Below are 12246 nucleotides of genomic sequence, written 5' to 3'. Positions count from 1 at the left end.
GTTTAGAAGGGAACCATAGATTTCCAGGTGTTCAGTGAAAGGTTTATTTTCCCAAATTCTTTGGAGAAGGTGTTGAAACTGACTGGAACCAAGTTTGTGGGTGATCGTATGCATAAATGCCATTTGCATGATGAAGCTCTGTAACTGAGGTTGAAGAGCTTTTGGAGTGAAGGCAGCATAATTTTCACTTCTGCAAATTATCTTCACATCTGTGGGTAGTTTGGAGGTGAATTACAATATTGCAGTGAGGAAAATGGAGCGAAGTGTTGCTGCAATGACACAGCCCAGGCTTCACTGAGAAGGTTTCTAGTGACTCCATTGGTGAGAATCACAGTTTGCATGTCATTGTGGAGCAGATTGAAGATGGTGCCAAATTTATGAGGGTAACCAAAATTGAATAGTGTCTTCCATAAGACTTCACAGTTGAGAGAATCAAAGGCTTTCTTAAGGTCAAAAAAAGTGTAGCAGTTTGTGCTATTTTCCCTGTATTTTTCTTGAATTTGCTTCACAGTGAAGATCCCTGAAAACCTGCTCCCCAGGATTGGCATGTAGTTTATAGGTCTGACACTAGACTCTACTTGGAACTCAGTTACAACAGGAGACTTCCGAGGACAGTGAATAACTTCAGGGGTATTTTGAGAACATCCCTAGGATGTCAACTGTACTCACTGACTTGAAGCAGTCCCTGTTTTGAGGCATTAAAGGCAGTGCACAAAGCTTGAAGCAATCCAGTTACTCAACCCTTCACGCACCATCTGCCCCACACGTGACAACCATTCTGAGGGATTGGCTTTAGAAAAGGAGGACTTAATTGCCATTTGTGGATACATGGGTTACATTTAATGAGTAATTTTAAAAGGATACAGGTTGTTCTGATATAATGTGCATTTTGTTAATGCAAATTTGTTGTAACACAATTGACAAAGTGGAGACACCGTTTCTAAAGCGCAGACTTTTAAAATGTGTTGGCTGTAACGCAATTATATTGCCGACACTAAGTGCTGTTTCTAAAGTGCAGTAATGCGGGGTTGCACAAGATCGCAACCATCATGTTATAGAAGAATTGATTGTTCAATTAGAATGTAACATTATTTTACAGCAATGACATTGCAGTCATAGCTTTTAGAAAAGTTCAAACATTCAGTTGGGGTCTGTGCTATGTCTGGTTCTGATGTACATGACTGAGGTGCTTTGAATTTCATAAACCTTGTTTAAAATTATAACTTAAATTCTTTGGGTGTATTCTAATTATTTATTTATGTGAATTGATGTGAACTTTGAAGCATTTAAAATGACAGAAAATTGAAAAATATTGGTGCTGTTATAGGACTTGATAGAGTAATGCATAGTAAAGCGATGATTGCTTGCATTTCTTTCTTCCAGTATCCAGATAGGTTGCGAGAAACAAATGGCAGACTGCCACAACTGAGATAATATAAATCGGGGATTATGTTGTGTTAATCTATTAGTGGGTAATACCTTTACTGTTCAATTAGAGCAATGGTTCTGTGCTTCGTTCTGTATTTTCAATCTTTGAACAACACCAACAATGAATATTAGTCTAAAGGGAAAGGTATTTGACATCTTCTGGTCAGAGGCTGTTGTGAAATTAGCAGATTGGTCCAGAATTTTAACACAAGCTGATAGCTAAATCAGAATGCTCGGCATTAAGCTTATAAATCTGTAACATTTTCTTTGACAAGATTTTGTTTTTAAAAGTCTTCAAAGCCACATGACTGAACATTTTATGAAATGAACAGGCTTTCATTTGTAGAAGTGAACACTTTGTATTTTATCTAATAATCTTTTGTATATTCTCTACCGTTGATCAGTTTTACATAGGCTTTACTTTCAACAAACTAGTGTTAACGGACTCTTTGCTTCTGAGATGGCATCTTACGTTAACAGTCCTGATGGATAATCTAGTTGAGAAAACTGCCTTCAGCTTGCATTCTCTGTTCACACAGGTCCTTAAACCACTCGACGTAAAGACCAAGTTCTACAATGCTGAAGTAAGTATATGATTAAATTGCCCCATTGTACCAAGGATTCCAAATTGACTTGAGTTCATTCCATACTTGTGCTTTATTTTAAAGGTATATTGAGATCTGTTTATTATGCTGTTGCTGGTAACTTGCATAGTCATACAAGGTGCTTGTTTTTTTTCTACAATGTGCTGTTCAGATAAGGCAATTCTTTTGCATTTTTTAAAGGAATCTTTTGTAATTTTTTTTTGAGGAGTTGATCTGGCCTGTAGACTATGAACCTTCTATAACTGGAAGAGCCAAATTTGCAGTACACTGAATAATCTAGCTATTTTTGTTTGCACTAAAATCTGCTCTTTCAACATATTTGTTCCTTGTTTGCTACAGTATATCAGCATTCCAATAATAGGTAGCTGTATTAAGTAGATTAAATGGAGGATTCAAAGCAATGGCTATTGGTTTTGATGTAGAACGCTGCACCTCTAACAATTAGTGCTGCATGCTAATCATTCTAAGTCACCATTTAAAATTTGTGCTAACAATGAAGGAGAAAATAGGTTGTGCTTTTCTTTCTCAAATCAAAATTAATTTTGAATTCATCAAATATAATCTGAGAAATAAATATTGCGCATCCTGCCAGTATAATTTTAATTCTTAATTTCTTTCAATCTTTTTTGTTGACTGAAGCTTGCATGTTTTCCTCAGCTTTGCAAATCTATTCGTAGCTGAATCCCTTCATCATTGGAACCATTCTTTTATACTTACATTTGTGTCCTCCCACATCTTAAAGACAGACAGTGCTATTTTTGACTGCCCAAATGACCCTTGTTCCATGCTCTCACCAACACTTCCTCCTACTATTCACCCAGCACTTTTTCCTATTGCATCTTATATCTTCTTCCTTTCATCACTCTCATTTCAAAATTCTGATAGGATTTCCACACCTACAGTTCTCTCTTGTCATCCACTCTCATTCCGCTTTCTCTAGGTAGAATAGCTATACTGTAAGTTAGTTTCCCATTGTCAATATTATCTTCAAAAAAACTTCTCTTCGCTGTTCTTGATCATAATGTTGGAATTGCCTTTGAAGTCTCCAAAGCAATTGCATCTTCTCAAATATTACCACCACTTCCCCTTTTCTGACCTCCAAGTTCCAGGCCCTACGTCCATCCCAGGTCTTTCCAGGATGCAACATGCTTTTTAATTTTCAATAATTGACTTTTTGTACCCTTATTCTATCTGCCATTCATTGAATCTGATAGATTTAGGTAAAGTAACCTGTAAATATATAGCTTTTGCATTTGAAGCTAGATGTTAAGTTCTTGCAATCCCTTAGCATTGCAACAGCTTTTGAGATCAGACTATTAGAGATTTGGAAACCAAAGTTATTGCGTAGAAAGATGAAATAGTCATTGGGTTGTTGGATTGCTCACTAGGGCTTGATTTTCACTATGTGGTGACTGTGAGTTGTAACAAACCACAGGTATTAGCAAGCATCACAAAAATATTGACTTTAATGCTAAGACTACAGTTTTAGTGGAAACAACAAAGAAACAACAATAATATTTTGTTTTCAAGAAGTCATTAGTATTATTGAAAGTTTTTATTAGAACTGCTGTTAGGTTATAACTCAGAGCAAAAATTTTGTTTTGAAGGCATGGAAAGTACACACAAATTTATGTACTTATGCAAGCTGCAAAGCAACCAGATTACTTGGTATCTAAGCTACTTGGTTGGCGGATTTGCCTAAATTCAAGAAATTGTCTTTGATTCTTTTTAAATCTTGGAATCAGCTGAGTTTACCATGAACTATAAATGAATGCAACTTGCATTCCAATGAACTGTATATTTTGCAAGCATGTAGTTAAATATTTAGAATATTTGCATGGTTATTGCACTGAAGATGACCATAGAATCTATTGAATCCACCCTGCCTCTAAGCCAGGTAATTTAGTGAATTCTGCCTGGTCTTTCCCTTAATTGAATCTCCTCCACCAGTCCCTTAGATAGTGTATTCCAAATCTTAATTGGTTGTTACATTTAAAAGAAAGCTTATTGTTATTTTTTTGACCAATTGCCTTAAATTTGTGTTCTCTGACTCATGACCTCTATACTAATGGGAGTAGTTTCTCTTTATTTACCCTATTCAGACATCTAACAAGTTACACCTCGAGTTTCCATCCTTTCAGAGGAACAGTCCCAGCTTCTCAAATCTGTTCTCATAACTGAAGCCCCTCATCCCAGGAACCATCTTTTTATGCTTATTATATGCTTATTCTATTATATGCTTTCTATACCCTTCACGTCTTTCTTTATTGTGTGCTGCCTGTATTGGCCAGGTTGAGGTTGAAATACTGTTTTGTTCTTAACTTCCTTGCACTACTACTCTATGACTCTATTTATAAAACCCATAACCCTGCAAATCTTTTAACTGTACTGACAACAAATGTCATCTTCAGAGATTTGTGCACATCCACCTCTTACCAACATATATCTTTGCATTATATCTTGTCTGCCTCTGACTGTACAGCCTATCACCCTATCTATGTCCTCTTGAACATTATCAGCTCACAATACTTAAAAGTTTTGTCGTCTGCAAATTTTGCTTTGTAACCGAAGTCTAGGATTAATATAAATAATTGGCAGAGGAATATGCAGCTTAGCCTTTTCATTGTACTTTTCTTGAAAACAATTATGCACCGAGTAGACTTCATACTTTTCAAGGTCCTGCCTGCTTTAAAATTTGAATAAAGCTTGGCAAATAACTTGCAATTATTATTAACTAGTACATTCTTTATGGCAATAGTTCTACCAGAGTTGACTTGCCAACCAATCAGCACTCACACTCAGACTGTGTGAATGTCGTTTTCCCTTTACTTTCATATTTCTTGTGAATCATACTGGTGAGTATAAGGTGAAATGCTTCAACCAAGGTGTCCCTTTTCAGCAATAATCAAGTTCTATATGACCAAACTACTGTTACATAATGAAAATGTTTGCTCCTGTATTGTTCTCTGAATGCTGGTAAGATAAATATATCATGTTAAAGGATATGAATCAACGGTGGATAAATGGTGATGAGATACTGATTGCACATGATCAAAATGAATAGCAGAACTGGCCTGAGTGGCTGAATGGAATACTCACTGTATTCTTGTGTAACTCATTATTAGGAATCAAATTAGTGGGTTCCTTACTCTGTAGTTTTTTTACACACACATGTAACAAAGCAAAAGGTTTAAATGCAAGTATTTTCAGTGATTTGTGAAGTTTTCAATATTTGAACCAAGTCTTTGTGAGAAGCAGTGACACTTATCTGATAGCACATTTGTGCAAATCTTCTTCCTTATACTTTCCAGAGGTAAAAACAATTTAGTAAATACTCTCCTTCACAACATATAATAGAGAGTACTCATCCAAATTCTTTATTTCCATTTCTAGATGTATTTTGAAATTAGTTTTTTAAAAAGTATTGTAATTGGCTTTATGTCCCCTAGAGTGGTTGGTCTTTGCGTGGACTATTTTGGAAAAGGCTAGCCTGATGAATGTACATTTATTTATTTTGTCTCACTCATGGGTGATTGCTTTGACCCTTTTTTTCCATACTGATAGTATATTGGGAACATAATGAAGAAGATGATTAAGCTTTTCATGAAATATTTAGGTAAAGTAGATTACCTTTTCTTTAACATTTGATCCTTTGTTCTCTAATAATGTTTGCTTTTTTAATTTTTCCCCTATTAGAGTGACCTCAGTTCTGTGGTAATTTTTTATTTATTGCTACTTTGTGTTTTGATTTAATTGCAACATAATCACAATGGCTGTAATTAACACTGGCTAAATTTGCAGAAAGATAATGGAGAAGCATTGTTCAAATTGGAAATTTATTTGAAATGGATTGTCTACAAAGTGACGACTTTGAAAATCTGATTGCAAATTATATTTTGTTCATTTAATGTCCATTTTACTGAATTGCCTTCAAGTTAACCAATAAATAACCACTTGAAATCTGAAAAGTTAAGTTTTCAAAGGCTTGACTGTATTTTAACAAATTTATGCTTTTCCATTATGTCACTAATCCCATCATCCAAGCTTGCTTTAAAAAAAACTGTTGAGTAAAAAGGTAAACAACATAAAAGTAAAGGGTTTTGAGCAATGGATTTGTTGGAAGATGTTTCATCAAAGTGAAATTTTTAAAATCTTTAACGTTAATGTTACGTTGGGAGATGAACATATTGGGTGGAACTAGTTGTCATTAATGGTTTTGGATAAAAATCAAAAATGGAACACTGTAAGCACTGAAATTTTGTCAACATTGTCATTGACATCGTGCATATGTTCTAGTATTTGAATGGAACAGACTAAAATCAGCAAGGGTTCCTTTTCTCAACAACTGATAGGTGAATATGCTGGAAACAGTGGATCAGGCAGCATATAGAGTCAGAGAATCATATAGATGGAAACAGTCTCTTTTGGCCAATCCCAATCCCAAACTAAACTAGTCCCACCTGCCTACTTGGCACATCTCCCCAGTGTGCAGAATGGTTCATGATTAACGTTTCAAGTCAATGATCTTTCATCAGAACAGTCTCTGGCTAATATAACTTAGCAAATTGTTGCATCTGCGGAATGATTACATTTAATATACAAATTAATAAGTCATTTTTGAACAGTAATGTAATTTAAATTACAAAAGCAATGGTTACATTTTTTTAGAATTATAGAAACAAATTCTATAAGGAGGCTGACATCTATGGTGGCTGTGGAAGTTGAAGTGAGCTTAGTCCCAGATGCCCTCTTTGTGTCCATAACACATTAGGTTTCTCATCCTCCAGTATCTGTCCAAATCCTTTAAAGTTTTTATGGAATCAGCTTCCACCACCTTTTACTACACCAACTTTCAATAGTGCAAATTTGAACTATTGTATAATTTATTTTCCCTATTCTCTGCTGCTACATGAAGATATTGCTTTGGGACCTGAACAAGCCCAGTTTTTCTTCCTGAGATAACTTCTTGGATTTCTTATATATGTTGCATGCTAATCTTTTTGCTTGTCGCATTTCTCCATTCTCACTTTCTACTAGCATTTCCATCCCTTCCATATTATGTTTTCAATTTCCTCTAGTACTTTCCATACTTTTCCTGATTTTTAATTGCATCTTGCTCTGGATAATTGTTGACACTTGGTTTAGGCCATGTATGACTCTGTCCATTGTAACTAAACTTTCCACCTAGACCCATTAGGCACATAGTAAAGGTTTCATTTATTTTGCTTAATGTTTAATATCCCTATTGCCCGTGTAATTAATTGTTTTACCTCATTTATTCTTTTGCTTACATTGCCAACATTATGAAAATCTCATCTAAGCTTTTAGTTTCACTTCACAGATTTGCATGCAGTGATAGGATAGGATGTTAATTAGAATGTACCCAGTTGCACAGATAAACAATTTCATAGTTGTTGGTTGCATAATGTGAGAGTTGTAAGTTCCTTTTAAATGACCAATCTACATTGTAGAATAATAGAATGCAAAATCATTTTATTTTTGTTTTTAATTAATCAACATGCATCATTTGTGTAAAGAACAAAGAATAAATCACTAAATAACTTTTATCCCCTTGCTCACTGTACCCTCTTCTGACGTCCACAAAAGAGTAAACATTTGCTATATGTTAGCAATATGAAACAAATATTAAAAGGTGAATTTCATAATTTTTAAAGGTTGTCAATTGTAATAAAAAAATCTTTGCAAGATTTTGAGTCTTGTTCTGATTTGGGTAACCTGTGCCATAATCTAAACCAGCAGGTTCGTGGTGTGGGGAAAGTTTATGGTTAAGTTGTTAAGAAAACAAGAAAGGATTTCACTGCAATTTTACTTTGCTCCCTTTTGTCCCCACATTAAGAAAGAAAACCTGGGTGGTTAATAAATCATCATACATTCAGTGTATCTCATTAAAAATACTGCCAGCTGCTTTTGTCAAAGCAGTAGAATTAGACTTAAATAACCTTTGTTAGCATAAATGCCACCTCATACACTTCATCTATTGCTTCTTGTTTATAGTAACTTAGTTTGCATCCACCATATTTTATGTAGTATTTGTATTGGTTATGTTAAAAGGGAAAGTAACTGTGCATTATTCAATCAGTAAGACCCTTTTTTCCAAAAAGGATTTTTCATGGTCAGCTCCAATTAATGTTTAATACCCTAATTATTTGTAATATGTTTTAAAAATCTTAAATAAATTTATCCCAAATCCATTGCAATAATTACATTAATAAACTAATATAGATATGAGTAAGATGTTTCTTGGAACAATGCTTCTGCTTCCCTTTATTGATTTCCTGTCCTGTGATTCTGAGGCATGAACTAATTGTAATATTGAGGTTATTTCTCAGATGATTTGGTATGATTTTGTTTAGAAGATATTTTTCTTCCCCCATTCAGACAGATGAAGTCTTTCTTGAAGCACAGATACAGAATATCACAAGTACGCCAATGTACATGGAAAAGGTTTCTCTCGAGCCATCCATAATGTATAACGTAACCGAATTGAATTCAGTGAATACACGAGGGAGTAGGTAAGAATGAAGGATTAAATTCACAGCTGTGGTCCATCACATTGCTTTTTTACATTATCTTCCTATTTATGTAGCTTTTACTGTCTATGTTAAATGATTATTTGAATTACTGTGTTCAACTCCCTTTTTTTCCAATATTTCTTGATTGCCTTCCTGACTAACTTTTTGATAATTGTTCCCTTTTTGCAAAAGCACTATCATGTATACCAGTTTTTCCCTTCTAATTAGAAGGCAATCTCTGTGCAGCACATTTAAAAACTAGTGAAACATGATGTTTCAACTTTGAGTTGTGTGAGAATTTTTAAGACAGCTTGAAGTTCATGATCCTCTTTTTGGAACTTGTAGCCAAAAGATTATGATGTGAGTATCTTGATGTTACATGATTATGGATAGTGTCTTAAGTTCAGCATTCTTAGTTCTTTTGAGTGGGTTTGATGGAAGGAAGGGATTTTCAGATTCTTGTAACAGTGGTTAGCACTGTTGCCTCACAGCGCCAGAGACCCGGGTTCAATTCCCGCCTCAGGTGACTGACTGTGTGGAGTTTGCACGTTCTCCCCGTGTCTGCGTGGGTTTCCTCCGGGTGCTCCGGTTTCCTCCCACACTCCAAAGATGTGCAGGTCAGGTGAATTGGCCATGCTAAATTGTCCGTAGTGTTAGGTAAGGGGTAGATATAGATGTAGGGGTATGGGTGGGTTACGCTTCGGCGGGGCGGTGTGGACTTGTTGGGCCGAAGGGCCTGTTTCCACACTGTAAGTAATCTAATCTAATCTAATCTAATCCTCAAACATCTCCATACAGTAGACTTGATTTGCTGATTCTCAGTTATGGTGCTTGACACTTTTAAAATCAGAACTACTTAAAATATTGAAAAGCTGATTCAATTTCTAATTGAATGTCTACTAAGACAGTTTTGATCTTAGCTGATACTTTCTCTTGGTGAACTGTTCACTCTGGCGAACTTTGCTATTCAGTTGCATTGCTGTGATAAAGAGGTTTTCATATTTGAAAAAAATAGTGCCTTTAAAACCCTTGCAAGTTATATTTGAATGACTGATAAAATACTCTTCTGGCTTTAAGAAACTTAGGTAAGTTCAGGATGATTCCTCTCCAAACAATGGTTATTTGTAATTGTCTTCAAAGAGGTGTCATTCATGGTCCTGTGCATTTAATTATAAAAGCATTTTCCTTGGCAACACATTTTCCTTGCTTTAGGATCACTAATCACTACAAATCTTAATTCTGTGATGTTACTTTACTCTAGAATATAGTAGAATTTCTATTGCTAGTGTCAGATAACTGCAGTAACCCTCTTATTGGGTATGTTTTTCAGTTAAGACAAATTGCAGCAGAAAATTATCTTTTGATATTCTGTTTGGAAGGGACAGATTGCAGTGGAAGGAAGAGATTCTGTATAAATAAGAATGTCAAGAAATGCTCTCTATTTTAGACCCAATACTGCCAATAATAGTATGGGGAATATTGCATAATTATTGACTGTAAACACATACACATATGAAACTTCCAGTATAGTTTCATTTAAATGTTTGAATAAATGTCTTGATCTTTATCAAGTATTATATAATGAAGTCTAAAATCGTGAACATGATACTATGTGAACTTGAAATTTTCAGTTTATAAAAGTTGTAGAGCTGAGCCCAAAGCCCTGCTTGAGAGAGTCTGCCAACTAGCTATGAGTGTGTGCCTTTTGCATTTATGACCTCCATACCTGTGAGAATGAAGTCTAGTCTGCATATTCTCTTTTGAATTGCCTTTTCTGTTGGATTCATTGAGTACATAGAACATAGTACAGAACAGGAACTGGCCCTTTAGATCAAATTAAACTAATCTGTTCCATTCCTTGTATATTCATGCGCTTCTCTAAAAGTCCCTTAAACGCCCTTGTTGTATCGGCCTCCACCACTCCTGGCACCATGTTCTAAACTTCTTCCGATCTCTGTGTAAAAAAAAACTTGCCCCTCACATCTCCTTTGAACCTTCTCCTCTCATGTTAACCTTCTCCTCTCTTGCCTCCTAATATTAGAATATTAGACATTTCAATTCTGAATGTCAACCCTATCTATACATCTCAATTTAATAGACTTGTATCAAGTCTCCTCTCAGCCTCCTCTTTCCAGAAGCAACAACCCAAGATTTTCTAGCCTCTCTCATACCCTTAAGCCAAGCAGCATCCTGGTAAACCTCTCCTGCACCCTCTGAAGCCTCCACATATTTCCTGTAATGTGGCAACCAGAACTGAGTAGCTTCAGATCCTATGAAATTTAATGAGCAGCTGCAAATATTCCTGGCTGTAATGGTTGGTGTTTGATGCTAAAGATTTCCACACACTTTTGCATCTTTCATATTTGTACTATTAGAAAATGCAATAATTAATGGACTATAAATGCTGCCTACCCAATGACACCCAGATCCCAAAAATGGGAAAAAAAGTAAATATGAAGCACAACATTCTCAACAAATATGTCCAGACCCTCCTTTGAACCACAATTACATATTGTTTGGTATATGGATGTCTTTTACATAGGCACACTGTTCCTTATCATCACTAATAGATGTTTCTACAAATTACTATTCACGGCAGTGACAACTATTCTTGAGGTTCGTAATTGATCTGTCATTTGTCAAACTGAAATGATATACAGTAGAAATTTGACAAGTCTATGCTTTGTTTTAATCTTGAATTTGTTCAAAGTGTATAGTCCTTATGTGCTTTCTATTTGACACTTTTTAGCTCACAATCTTGGACTGCAGCTTATAATTTTATACTGTTGCATGTAGTTATACTGTGTTGTACATGGGGTTGTCATTCCACATCCTAGTTTATCTACGTGTAACTGAAAGCAGAGACATTTCAAACAGAGAAAAGTACCCGAAGTCCAGACTTCTCAACGAGTTCTATTGACACTTTGACCCAAATCATCTTTTTTTTTAATATAAAGGGAGAAGGAAATTAACATTTATTTTGTTTAAAATATTTGGACTTGTAATTCTTAAAATTGAACATATAATTTAAATTAATTTGTTTAGTTTTAAGTCCAGATTTTTAGGAGTTTGCAAGGCTTTAAATTATTATGTAAAGAAATAAAATTAGCTTAAAATAAAGGAAACATGAAAGGAGAGCTTTGGAAGGCAAACTGGAGTGAGTACGAAGATCTCAACAGTTGAACAGGAGTGTAAAGGATGCTTTAATTAAAATAATATAAATTGCATTTCAAATAAAGATGTTAAATGATATATAAGTTAATCAAACTTAGAGGTTAAAACTCCTTGACCAGGTAAATTGCGAGTTTGCAGATTAAAAGAATTCGGAAAGAGATAGTAGCAACATTATGACATATTTTTGAAATTGTTAGGAGAAGGTATAGTGCCAGAGGACTGGAGGTTGCAACATTATACTGTTATACTCCAATTTAAGAATGCAGATTGAACACTTCTAGGGAACTCTCCATAAGATGTAGGAGCAGAATTAGGCCATTCGCTCATAGCTGATATGTTTCTCAATTCTATTCTCCTGCCTTCTCCTTGTAACTCTTGGTATACTGTTAATAATTTTGACAAAAATGCAGCTTCAAAATGTTCAAATAATAGTGCTGTGGTGAGCTAGTATTCCATCATGAAGAGGGCTGCTGTCTGTTCCCAATTTCCCTGGACAAGGAGTTTTA

The 12246-nt window shown here is 35.0% G+C and overlaps 1 protein-coding gene across 4 annotated transcripts in view; it reads left to right on the top strand.

The window, feature by feature from the left end:
• The window catches only part of trappc13 (trafficking protein particle complex subunit 13), a 72725-nt gene that overhangs the window by 45937 nt on the left and 14542 nt on the right, over positions 1–12246 (top strand). For 2 of the 4 annotated variants that reach the window (XM_072570536.1, XM_072570527.1), the window contains exons 7-9: positions 1968–2012; positions 5730–5747; positions 8433–8566. In XM_072570536.1, coding sequence (XP_072426637.1) covers positions 1968–2012; positions 5730–5747; positions 8433–8566 — 197 coding nt within the window. The remainder of the gene's footprint in view (positions 1–1967; positions 2013–5729; positions 5748–8432; positions 8567–12246) is intronic. The other 2 variants (XM_072570551.1, XM_072570545.1) reach the window with 1 other exon arrangement.

Source organism: Chiloscyllium punctatum, chromosome 1, assembly GCF_047496795.1.
Source record: "Chiloscyllium punctatum isolate Juve2018m chromosome 1, sChiPun1.3, whole genome shotgun sequence".
NCBI lineage: Eukaryota > Metazoa > Chordata > Chondrichthyes > Orectolobiformes > Hemiscylliidae > Chiloscyllium > Chiloscyllium punctatum.
The sequence above is the reverse complement of the archived record's forward strand: the minus strand, read 5'-3'. Positions and strand labels throughout refer to the sequence as shown.